This window comes from Moschus berezovskii, chromosome X, assembly GCF_049115385.1.
Source record: "Moschus berezovskii isolate FMDL1 chromosome X, NW_MosBer_1.0, whole genome shotgun sequence".
Classification (NCBI taxonomy): domain Eukaryota; kingdom Metazoa; phylum Chordata; class Mammalia; order Artiodactyla; family Moschidae; genus Moschus; species Moschus berezovskii.
In genome coordinates, this window is record NC_142488.1 from 12,772,207 (window position 1) to 12,785,277 (window position 13,071).

Genomic DNA, 13,071 nt, shown 5'->3' on the forward strand with positions numbered 1-13,071 from the left:
TGTGAAGTGATGGGACCAGATGCCATGATCTTAGTTTTCTGAGTGTTGAGCTTTAAGCCAACTTTTTCACTCTCCTCTTTCACTTTCATCAAGAGGCTTTTGAGTTCCTCTTCACTTTCTGCCATAAGGGTGGTGTCATCTGCATATCTGAGGTTATTGATATTTCTCCCGGCAATCTGGATTCCCGCTTGTGCTTCTTCTAGCCCAGCGTTTCTCATGATGTACTCTGCATATAAGTTAAATAAGCAGGGTGACAATATATCGGCTTGACGTACTCCTTTTCCTATTTGGAACCAGTCTGCTGTTCCGTGTCCAGTTCTAACTGTTGCTTCCTCATCTGCATACAGGTTTCTCAAGAGACAGGTGGTTTGGTATTCCCATCTCTGTCAGAATTTTCCACAGTTTCTTGTGATCCACACAGTCAAAGGCTTTGGCATAGTCAATAAAGCAGAAATAGATGTTTTTCTGGAACTCTCTTGCTTTCTCCGTGATCCAGCGGATGTTGGCAATTTGGTCTCTGGTTCCTCTGCCTTTTCTAAAACCAGCTTGAACATCTGGAAGTTCACAGTTCACATATTACTAAAGTCTGGGTAGAGCAAACTATATAAGTACATGTGTGGGTCTCTCCAGTGAGCATGGCTGAGTTACTCCTGGATTTCTGAGTATCTTTTTCTGCTCCCAAAGTTCTGGCACCCAGTTTGAGGAGATCTGAATTCTGTAAAATGAGTTACAATGTATGTTTACAGACTTTCATTAGCGAAGATAGGACTAAAATGGTTGAGGTGGTGGGGAGAGCAGCACCTAAGAAATCAACATTGGGAATTCCCTGGCCATTGAATGGTTAGGGCTTGGTGCTTTCGACTGTTGAGGGTCCGGGTTCAATCCCTGGTCAGGAAACTAAGATATCACAAGCTGTACAGCGCAGCTAAAAAACAAAAATCGATACTAAGCTTCCATAGTCTTGGACAAACATCTTTATTTAGGAAATCAAATAAATAGGGTAAAAAACTGTGGTAGCAGCTTCGCACAAAGATACGAGACCAAACTGAGAATTCCTTGCTCAGGTCATTCAGAATGGAACAAAATTCTCAAGTGCTCACAGCACAGAAAATACCTGGTTTTCAATGAACATTTACTTGCTTTTCAATGGACATTTACTGGTTTACAATTAAGATCCCAGAGTGTTATAGTAAAAAAAGAGACCACGCCCACCCGCTCGGGTATACAGGTATACAGCCTGAAAAGCCTAGAGTACAAGTGCTAATGTGATACAAGCTGTTCTTTGTTTACAATCCTAAAACTGCCTTACAACTTTCTACTAGTACATCTATCAACAGGTTCACTTAATCTTTAGTTTATTGTCTGAGGGAAAGGAAACAAGAACATAACCTGTCACTGTAGTCCTGGCCTCCCACTATACAAACCTGGCCTCAGGAGTCTCGAATTACGGTAGAATCAGTTTCTAGTCTCTGATAGGGGCAGGCCTGTGGCATTTGGCACTGCAACACGGTCTGCTCTGGCTTCTTGGGCAGAGCTATGTATACTGCCTATGTATTTTCATAATATCTCTGGATCTATAGATGAGCCCATGTATGTGCTATCAACTTCATTCCCTACTGCAGAAGCTTTTAGTTTTAAATCTGCCTACCAAATCTTGACAATGATATTTGGTTCTGGAGTGCTTCATCAAGATCAACTATCTGAAGGAGGAAAGTCAAAAGCTTATTCTCAATTTTTTAAAGATATTTCAAGATTACCAATAAAAAGCTCTTTATAAATAACAGTGTTCACAAGCAAATAGCAATCTGTTCATAGCTGTAAGAAACTGAATGTACTATTTTTAAATATAGAAGCAATTTCATTAGGTTTAGATACACAGACTACCAGTGAAACTTTACCATGTTATTTAATCGTTACTTACAATGTACACATTCCTGAATATATCCCATTGTAGTGACATTGTGTACTTCTGAATTTTTTTGCATTCAGCTTAAAAGGTGTTTCTTCCCAAGAAACTGAACTTTTCTGTCAAATGCGCTGGATCGAATAGGAGAATTGGGTTCATAAAATGGATTCATCGCAAACTAGGAGAGAAGAATATACTCAGGTGAGCTTGTCAAAGTAAAAAAGGCTGATAAATTATAGGTCTCTAAAAGGAAGATATTTTAAAGTTTTAAATTAAGTCATCAGAGACATTCAAAACAAAAGTCTAAAGACCACATTTTTAAGTTTCAGTGAAGATGTTCCATTCTCAAATGTTAATGTCCCATTAAGGAAATTTCTGTCTTCGTGTTTCAGGGTAGTACCTGTGGCAAAACCCACAGTGACACATATCTGAGCACTACCTATGTAAGCAAAACCAACTCCTGGGATCCACCCTGCGTGTGAAATACAATTACACTCACGTTCAACTATCAAGATGGTGATTCATGTGGAAGGCCTCTGGCTATATAAAACACACTAAAAATCTGCCATATGCTCTGACTGAAGGAAAAAGTTATACCACACTACTTTTAAAAGTGCGGTAACTTTTAACAATCAGATTTTTAATACTCTGCTTTAACACAAGATAGTGATCAGTTTCTCAGATGATATAATGAGTAAACCATAATATATGTGAGGGAAAATTAGTACCGGATGGAATCACAAGTGAGGGAAGGAGTTACCAACTTTTATACCTTAATTGGTTGGTGGTGTCCATCTTTATAAGAGGGCTAAATATTCTCTGCTACTTCTGACTAGGAATATTGATTGTTAACTATGTGATATGCAAAAAATCTTGTGCAAATAAAGAACACTTAAATTATTAATATACTGTTAGCACTGCAGTTTAACCACTCACATCTTACTACTATTTCAGTTTTCCTAATAAGTATCAAGAAATGCAAGTGGCCCCTTTCTCCTTGAGTGACTTTGATAATACATGAATCACTTCCTACTGGTTTATGATCTACATTTATTGCACTGTTAACTTGTTAATTAGTAGATGGGAAACAGTCTGGAATAAAATCATAAAGCAACTTCCCTTATATAGACTGCTTCTGTGTCTCTAGTTAGGGTTCCCTCATAAAATCAACTATGTGCACCAAAAGGGAAAGAATGAAACTGATCTAAAAATGACTACGCGTTGTCCTGCATGTGTGTTAAGCTGCTGATAGAGACCTGCCTGGTGAAGGAGCTGCGAGGAACAGTCCTGCTAGGGGGAAGCTAGGCAAGGAAGAGAACTGGGCATCTAAGGGGGCTCCCTCTACAGGCCAGTGTCCTGCCATAGTTGACATGGCTTTTATAATCAGATTTTACAAGGTACAGAACATACCATACCTTTATGTATAAATCATAGACATCAGTAAAGAAGTTCTTGATTCCGTCTTCTTGCCTGACATCATGCAGCATAATAAATCTCATATGTGAAATAATTAAGGTATAATCTTTAGAAATGAAAACTGAGAAGTTGATCAGTTGATACAATATTCTTTGAGTCACATGCAGTGTATTGTGCGATGGAATAGATAAACCCATAAACTGGGTTCAGAGTTTTATCTTGAAGAGAACATAGTCTTTTTAAGTTAGAAAGTAACTACAAAATAAAATCACCCTTGATATGGTTCAGATAAACCTTAATTTTTTTTAAGTCTATTTATTTTATACACTGTAAATGGGAGAATTGTATGATGCATGAATTGTATCTCAATCAGATAAACCTTAATTTTATGAGATTGGGCTTTAAAATTATCTGTTAAACAAAAGATGTTTTCCCCCCTAAAAAAAAAAAATAAAGCACTATCAATGGCCATTTTTTACCTAACACTTTGCAGTCCACAGACTCAGAACCTGGATCTCATGTTAGTCTTGTTTGTCACCCCAACCCTTCATTAGAGCTCTTTATTAAACAGTTAAGGATATGACCTGCAGTGACGAATGCCGAGACAAACCATTCATTGAATTTGTCCACCGTCTTCAAGTACATATTGTTCGACAGCCACATGTTCTCATCTACGAGGTCGAGGGCAGCATGAGCTATGAACTGGTTCAGATGGCGGTGATCGTCCTAGGTGACAGTGAGTGACACCAGATTAACAGGGAAGTCTAGACACAGCTTGGTCATGGGGGGCGGGGGGAAGCTTTCTGCTATAAGAGGTCTTCAGTGTTTTCACACTGTTTTCTAATCTGGTATCTAAAACTCAAATAGAAACAGCCAATTACTTATGAAATGTGTTCAAGAAATTATAAAGATTTTAAAAATTTGGCAAGAAAGAAGTTATCAGATTGCATGAGTATTTAAGCATGGGGGAAAAAAAGGATACTTCCTTTCAAAAAAGAAGAGTAGATCCTGCTTTCAATTTTTATCCCCTTCCTCTCCCCTCCGCTCAGATCCTGCTTTCAAGAAATACACATCTTTTGAGGAGGAAGACAGGAAAATACAAGGTAGGCCAGGGAGGTGGCGAGGAAAGCTGCGGGCACCAGCCTCGGGTGGGGGCGGGGCCGGGGCTTGGTGCGCAGGGGAGACAGCCTGGCACTGGCTACCCTGAGGTGCAGGGAGATCCCAGGGCTGCCAACCCGGCTCGGCGCCAACTGTGTGCAGTCACCTGTGCTGACAGAACAAGGTGATCCTGTCAAGCCGGAGACGTCCTTCTCATGGGCTTAAAAGGCCTAACTGAAGAAGGCGGGGCTGTCCCCCCGAATGTGGAGAGGGAATTCACAACCTGGAATGCAGCCTCATGCACATGAGATGGTTACTTTCAAAGTGCCTTTTTCAAAGAACCCCTCAGTTCAGTAGCTCAGTCGTGTCCGACTCTCCACGACCCCATGAATCACAGCACGCCAGGCCTCCCTGTCCATCACCAACTCCCAGAGTTCACTCAAACTCATGTCCACAGAGTCGGTGATGCCATCCAGCCATCTCATTCTCTGTCATCCCCTTCTCCCACCCCCAACCTTTCCCAGCATCAGAGTCTTTTCCAGTGAGTCAACTCGTCGCATGAGGTGGCCAAAGTATTGGAGTTTCAGCTTTAGCATCAGTCCTTCCAATGAACACCCAGGACTGATCTCCTTTAGAATAGACTGGTTAGATCTCCTTGCAGTCCAAGGGACTCTCAAGAGTCTTCTCCAACACCACAGTTCAAAAGCATCAATTCTTCAGCGATCAGCTTTCTTCACAGTCCAACTCTCACATCTATACATACACAGGACTGGAAAAGGTCAGTCTTCATTCCAATCCCAAAGAAAGGCAATGCCAAAGAATGCTCAAACTACTGCACAATTGCACTCATCTCACAAAGAACCCCTAGGTTCCCCCAATTCCTGTGCTGCAGTCCTAACCCTCAGAATGTGGCCGTGTTTGGAAAGAGGGTTGTTATAGATGTCATCAGTTACCATGAGGTCATGCTAGCAGCAAGTGGGTCCCTAATCCAGTGACTGACGTATTTATAAAAGGGGGGAAATCTGGAGACAGGCTCGCATGCAGGGAGAAAGCCACGGGAGACTGCAGTTCTGCCACAAGGCACGAACTGCCAGCAGCTGGGAGAAAGGCCTGGAAAAGGCCTTCCCTAGCACCTTTGGATGGGGCTGGCCCTGCTGACAGCTTGATCTCAGACTTCTGGGCTTGCCAACCATGAGACAATCTGGATCTGCTCTTCTCAGGCAGCCAGTGTCTGGTACTATGACTGCAGCCTTGGAAAATGAAAGGAGCTTCCTGGCTGAGGAGGCTGTGCCTGGACTGGAGGAAGGTGGTCAGGTGCCCTGGAATCCCTCACATAAGTAAAGCACGTTTATACTTCAGTCCCGGCATGTGGACAAAACTTAATTTATTTCTCAGAGAAATGGATGTGTTTTGTGTCTGGCTTATGGCAGTCTTTCCCTTTGCACCTATGAGCAAACTTGATAGATAAGAAGAAAACTGTAGGAGTGGTTTACAAAGGTGAGTGGTAGCAGGTGAAAGAACTAAGATCAAGTAACGCGACAGTTTATAGGCACTGCTTTGCTTACCACAAGGCCAGTGGAATGAGAGAAAAACTGTAAGTAGCTGCATACCACACAAAGCAACTACTGCTGCAGCGATGCCTCCCATCCAGGTTTCAAACAGCAATGTGCTCCTGGGAATGTGGGCAAATGATGGAGCAACAACACCTGCTCACATAATACCTTGGATTTCTATCATATTTCAGTGGCAAGGTCTGAACAGTTGAAAAGCGTCCTACATTGGACATTACACATCATGACTAATTTCAAACATCAGTTCCTGTCTTAAAGGACATTAAAGCCTATTTTTGGAGGCTGGGAGAAACAAAGCACAATGGTCAGCAATTTACTTGGAATATGGCTTTGTACAGGGAGATGGAGGGACCAGCTCTCCTCATCCCAAGACCCTACAGCTCTGTCTACTCCTGAGTGGCACCATGTTCTTGAAGCAAGCTGGTTTTTTTGGAACCACTCTTGACAACAAGAAAGTTGGGTGCTGTCGCCAGGGAGGAGAGCATGAGGGCCCCACGTGGCCAGTGGATGCTGTGGGAAGTCGATGACAACAGCCACCATCCCGGGGTTGGCAGGAGGACATGGGAGTCGATGTCTCTCTCAACCCTTTAGCCTGTCTGTCCTGCTGAGAAAGGTGATTCGAGGGCACAGAAGGTGCTTTCTTGGCATTTCAGGGCTGGAGCACCTGCCCCTGCAGACCCAGTATGATCACCGCCTTTGGCGGGTGATCTAGGGACTGACAACCAGGTAGAGGAGACCCAGGGCATCCTGTGAGCCTGTGCCAAGTGTGTGCTGAACTAGAGCACGAACACACAACGCAGAGGACGCTCCCGGCTGGCTCCTCTCAACCTGCAGGACTGTAGAGTGAGCCACTTGTAGTTGTGCTGGGTCTGCAGTGACCCCATCTGTCCAGAACCCTTCTAGTTCCACAGTCACATCACACCAGTATCATTACAGCAACACAACAAGTGCTGCGGGCTTCTTTAAGGTTTCATACGCACTTTGGATTCTGCTTTTCCAGCTGGCAAAAACTCCATTTCAAAAACTGGATTATCATGGTGACCAACGATGACAAAGTAGAAGCTTCCAGACATCGTCTTCAATATAGCTCCTAATTAAATGAAAATAATGTGTATTTTTAGTACTCAATACCGAAGCCCAGGAAGTGAAGAACTCCATTTTTAACTTAAATTGTAGAGGAGGTGGCTCCTAAAGTGGCATGCTTTCCATGCCAAGATTGATAGATACCAAGTAATAGATACCACGCCAAGATGATACCAGAGTGCTGCAAATCTCGCGGACAGTAAGGCATGTCAGAACCCAGGGCTCATCAAGCCTCACCGGAACTTCCATGCAATGAAATCTGAAGACAAAGGCAGGGATGATACCAAAGCTCTGCAAAACTAGAAGTGGCAATGATCCTCAAGCTCAAGTGAGGGGAAGAGGGTGGAAGCCTGCAATTTTCACAGAGCAAACAATGACATCATTCCCTCTTGCTGGAAAAGGTTTCATAGGTGGAGTTTGCCAAGGGAAGGGCTTGCTTTCTTCAGCACAAACATTTAAGCAGCAGCAGGGAAAAAAATACTAAAGGAAGATCCTTCTCCCTCTGCACACGTGTTAAGCAGCAGCAGGAGACACTATAAGGAAAATGACCCTTCTTTGGCCCCCAAACCCACTCAGCCCCATGTGGAGACCTGTGTGGGGGAGAAAAGCATATCCTAGGAAGAGCATGAGGATAAACAAGAAACTGCAAGAAAGAAAGGGGCGGTCACAAACCCGTCAGCTACATAGAACGTACTCACGTGATTTCACACAGGACTGAAGAAAGGATGCAGAGAAGCTGAGAGGTGTAGTGGAAGGAAAGGAAGCGGCAAGAGCACATAACCACCTTGTCCCAGGAAGGCATCGTCTACAACCATTTAATACGTGGGGCCTCCTTGGCTTTGGTGGTGAGCAGAGCTGAGACTTGCTCTAGAATTCTGTGCTGTCTGATGGATGGAACTTTCTGTGAGGAGGGAGATGATCTCCATCTACGCAGTCTTTGTGTCACCTGAAATAGGGGCCCCTTCGAGTGTCTCCAAGGTCTCAAGGTGTGGAGGTGTTACACAGAGCTTGGCAGTGGGTGAAACTGGGGAACTGCAGGAAGAATTCAGGATGTTGCCAAATGTCTGGCTGAGGGGGTCAAGCAGAATATCAAGGTGATGAAGCTATAAAGGAAATCAGAAAGGGAAGGAAGAGGGATGAAAATGAACAGGTCAATTCTGCACATGTGGTGGCAGCCAGAATAAGCTCCCCTGGCCCCCACCAAGATGCCCACATCCTAAACTTGGGAAACTGAAAATTAATCTAGGTGGCAAAGGGCATTAAGGCTATAGATGCAACTAAGGCCACCCATCAGCTGATCTTCAGGTAGGACAAGGATCCCAGCTACTCAGGTGGGTCCAATGTAATCACCAGAGTCTTTAAAAGTGGAAGAGAGTGGACCCCCAGGGAAGAGTCGGGGATTGCTGGGGGGTGGGCATGGCAGTGGGTGGATCACTACAGAGACAAAACCTTGCTGGTTTCAAGATGGAGGAAAGAGTCATGAACCAAGGAATGTGGGTGGCCCCTAGAAGCTGGAAAGGATGACAAAACAGACTCTTCCAGGGAGCTTCCAGAAGGGATTTACTCTCAGTGAGACCCGCGTTGGCCTTCTACCCTACAAAATAGTAAGATGATAAGTTTGTGTTGTTTTTAAGCCAGTAAACTTGTGGTAATGCATTATGGCCGCAGTAGGAAACCAACAACACGTCAAAGCTGAAAAAACCTGCAGGCTTAAGAAAAAAGGAGGTAGAAGAGAGTGGGGACAGAGTGAGCTTATTTTCCATGGGTCACAGGTTTCAGAGCCCTGGGGAAATGGGGGGTGGGGGGCCACTGGTGCATCAAGGTAGAGCGACTCGGAGCAGTACAGGGACGAGAGTGGAAGAGAACAGCGGCTGGGTTTTCCAGCTAGGGTCTCACACCCCTAACACAGCCTCGAACAGGGAAACTGCTCAGTGCTTGCGGGACAGACCTGCAGGGAGCGGGGGGGGCATGCTGTTGTGTACTCAGTCGTGTCCAACTCTTTGCGACCCCATGGACTGTAGCCTGCCAGGCTTCTCTGCATGGGATTTTTCCAGGCAGGAATACTGGAGTGGGTTGCCATTCCCTCCTCCAGGGGGAGGGCACTGTGCTGGAATATAAGAAAGGGAAGGCAGGAAGGAGGTGGGGGAGGCAGGATTAACTAGCCTCAACAAGGACAGGAACCTTCTGAAAGTTCTACTGCTGAGGCCCTCCAGGGCCTTGACTAACGAAGCCTGTGTCAGGTGACGAACAGCACGTTTGTGAGAAGCTGCCACAGTTGTTAAAACAAGATGAAGAAACCCTCCTGTACAAGGGCAGGACTTGTTGGCTGAACAGAGGGGAGCCAGGACTTCGTCTGTGCTGAGAACAGCTGACTGGTGGTTAAAATGTCTTAAACTGCTTTTGAGAGAGAGAACTGAAGAAATCAACAAGGAGCTCTGGACTTCTTGAAGAGACCGTGTACAAGATGTGAGAAGTAGGGCACTAGCTAGTAATGGCCATAAAGTGGGACCAGAAAGCCAGGAGTCTTGAGTCAGAAGGGCAAAAGCCCCACACGAACTGAAATGTGTGCTATATGTTAAGAAAAACAAGAGATGTGCAGGCTACTATCAGGAAAAAGCAAGGGAGAATGGTCAATGATTTGAGGCACCTGGTGCGTAAACAACATGGGACACAGGTGTGTTGATTTTTCTCGAAGAATGGTTTTCACACAGCAAGTGTGGAAGACATGAGGTTAGGCAGGCTATGAACCCCAAGACAGGCATGTTAAAGAAACAGTTGGGTTAACAACTCTGATGGTGTGACTACTGACCAGGGACACTGAGAAATCACAGGAATAGAAAGAGCCAGGCTTTCAGAGGTTAGTAACTGTTAACGCCAACTTTCAGGAAACAAAAAGACTTATCTTGAAGTCTGAGTACTGCTGAAGAGATTAAAACACCAACAGAAACAGGTATGAAATGCCTGTCTTCGGTCAGACAGTATGCTGGGAACTTCTGTGATAAAACTAAGTCCTTTAACGTGTATCCTCAGAAAGAATGGGTTACCACTCAGAAGAACAAATCATTCCAGACCTACACTCCCTGTTGTGGAAGGGAACTAGGGAGATGGTGAGTCACCTTCTAAAGTCATGTGGTTCTCCACCTAAGAACTCATGGGAGACCAGTAGCCTGGGTGACAGCCTGTGGTAACCCCAGAGCAAGAGCAGTGCTGGGGACCCAGGATGCGCACGTTCTCTGCTGAAGGAAGGACAGCAGGGGACTGACTGGAACATTCACATGCTCCAAGTTACTGGACAGCATGGGGTCTCTAGGGAGCCTTGGAGGTTGACCTTAACCTAGAGCAGCTCAAGGGGTTTGCATCAGTAACTGAGATGAAGCCAACTTATCACACCCAAAGATAATATGCTGCTGCTGCTAAGTCGCTTCAGTCATGTCCAACTCTGTGCGACCCCATGGACGGCAGCCCACCAGGCTCCCCCATCCCTGGGATTCTCCAGGCAAGAACACTGGAGTGGGTTGCCATTTCCTTCTCCAATTTATTAGAAGGCTAAAGTTAGAATTCAAAAGACCTCCATGACTAGGAGAAATAGGTGACATGATCAGGACAGAATTTAAAGAATTCAAAATGAAGTCCTATACTTGGGCTGAAAAATCAACAGCACAACAAGGGGATGAGGGAAACCTAGTGTTAGAGTAGCTCATCTGTGGGGACTGCTTCTCATTTACTGCCAGCTCAGTCAGAGGCAGCAATCCAATACACTGGCCAGAAAAGCGAATGCAGTTCCAGGCTGCATTAAGAAAAGATGATGTCCTCATGACTAATAATACCATCTCTGGGGAAGATACTCAGTTCTGGGAATCACAGTTTTAAAATTCATTAACTCTGAACTGTGTGTGTTGGGAGGAGGGAAGCATTTAGGCTAAGGAACCCCCTGGGAACAAGACAAAAGCTACTGAAGGAGCTGAGGATGTTTAAAGTGGAGTCAGGGTAAGACCTTTTGTTGGGGGGGGAGGCAGTGGAATAGGGGCAGTCTTTATAAATGTGATTCTGTCTATGGGAAGGGATTTGACTAGGGATGCCAATTGGTTTTCCCCCATGAGCTTGTTCTAATCAGCTGGTAGTGATAGCCAGGAACTAGTGCTGAAAAAGATTCTGAGACTAAGGGTGGTCGGGGGAAAGATTACTGTGATCAGTTACCACATCTGCTATGGGTTTGGGAAAGGGCAGTGACTATGCGAGTGCCAAGTATTTGCTAAATCTGAACTAGACAGATTTATTCCAAACTGTTCCAGAGGCCAAGCCTAGGGCTGCTCCTTTGAAGTTACCTGGAAAGACATTTGGGTGAATACAATTGAGAACTTAGTAACCAAGAACTATCAGGTTGCCTTGTGAAATGACTCCATGCTAACATCTCAGAACATTCATCAGCTCACTATTCTGCTCAAAAGCCTTAGTGCTTCTCATCTAACTAAGTACCAGTATCCAAAACCTAGTCCCACGTTGTTCTACCTCAGCTACAGTGGATTGGTATACTTATTTTTTCCCTCTCCAGCTGATTGTGTCCAGTCCAGACTTATTTCTCTCTTCATGCCTGGAATACTCTAATTCTGTATGTTTACTTTACCCATCTTTCAAAGTCTACCCAAATCCTTCTTTCTCCAAGTATTTCCCAACCCAACCTACATGGTCTTTACCTCCTATTTAAGTCCTGTCACTCTTGATGCCTATTAAATCGTTTAAGTCTTTCATAGCTAGGGGTGAAAATTCACTGTACTCTTCATTGCTGCTCACAAAGCTAACACTGGCCCAATTTTGTCCTTGTAGGTAGGCCTTAGATACCTTATACCCACAGCATGGGGCTCTGGAGTCAGGCCAGATGCCTCACTACTCTTGAAAGGGTCCTAATTTTTTTATTCCTTTCAGAATTTTCACCCTTCCTCCTTTGCTTTTTGTCCACCATCCAAATACTAACTAACAATGCCCTGATGAAGTCAGTTTTCAGAGATGGGCCCACTCATGTCCACCCCCAACCACTTTTTCTAAAATCTTTACTCAGTCTACAATGCATCTCTGGCTCAGATGGTAAAGAATCCACCTGCAATGTAGGAGACCTTGGTTCGATTCCTGGGTTGGGAAGATCCCCTGGAGAAGGGAGTGGCAACCCCCTCCAGTATTCTTGCCTGGAGAATTCCATGGACACAGGAGTCTGGTAGGCTACAGTCTATGGGATCGCAAAAGGTCGGACACAATTAAGCGAGTAACACTTTCACAGTGCATCTTAGTTCTTAGCCAATTCTCTGGCTATGTTTGCAGCATTGCTTCTCGAGAGACTTTTCTAATTAGATTTAAGCATCTTGGGGACCCTGCTCACCTATCTTCTTCACAGCACGCACCAAGTGTAGCTCACTGGTTTTTAACCAGGGGCGACTTTGCCTCCCAGGGAGAGGTGGCAATGTCAGGAGGTTGTCAGAACTGGGAGGGAGGTGCTACTGGCATCGATTGGGTGGAAACCAAGGATGCTGCTCAGCATCTTACAGTGCACAGGACAGCACCACGATGGAGCATTTTCCGACTCCAAACAGCAATAGTGCCGCAGTTAAGAAAGCCAGGGTGGGTTGAATAACCCAACCCACTGAAAGGTATTACAAGAAGCAAAGCGCCTAAACAGGCGGACATTTGCAGATTGAATCTCGGTGTGGAATGGCCGATCGGGCTGTTGATGAGCTCAGCCGGCCAGGGACACATGGGAGAGAAAGGGCCAACACTCGGTTCCCGTGGGACAGGACACATCCCCCAGAGTCCACAAGCGCCAACCGTCCACTCGCTCCATCCCCCTACCTGCGGCGAGACGCCGGCAACCGAAACGCCCCGTCAGATGCCGCGGAACGGAACCTCGCTCCTCAACTTCCGTAGGGACGCCGGAAGCAGCCCTCGCGAGACTCCGCGGTACCGCCCTCGCGTAATGGGCGGAGCTTCCGGCCGCAGCCCTACGCAGCT

The 13,071-nt window shown here is 45.4% G+C and overlaps 1 protein-coding gene across 1 annotated transcript; it reads right to left on the reverse strand.

The window, feature by feature from the left end:
• Positions 1-1,984: 1,984 nt before the first annotated feature.
• On the reverse strand, positions 1,985-13,009 carry TRAPPC2 (trafficking protein particle complex subunit 2). The gene is made up of 5 exons (XM_055438758.2): positions 12,913-13,009; positions 6,972-7,081; positions 3,900-4,048; positions 3,322-3,403; positions 1,985-2,084 (listed from the first exon to the last, which is right to left on the reverse strand). Exons 2-5 carry the CDS (start codon positions 7,062-7,064, stop codon positions 1,986-1,988), a joined length of 423 nt encoding a protein of 140 aa, XP_055294733.1. The 5' UTR covers positions 7,065-7,081; positions 12,913-13,009; the 3' UTR covers position 1,985.
• Between the last annotated feature and the right edge of the window lie 62 nt (positions 13,010-13,071).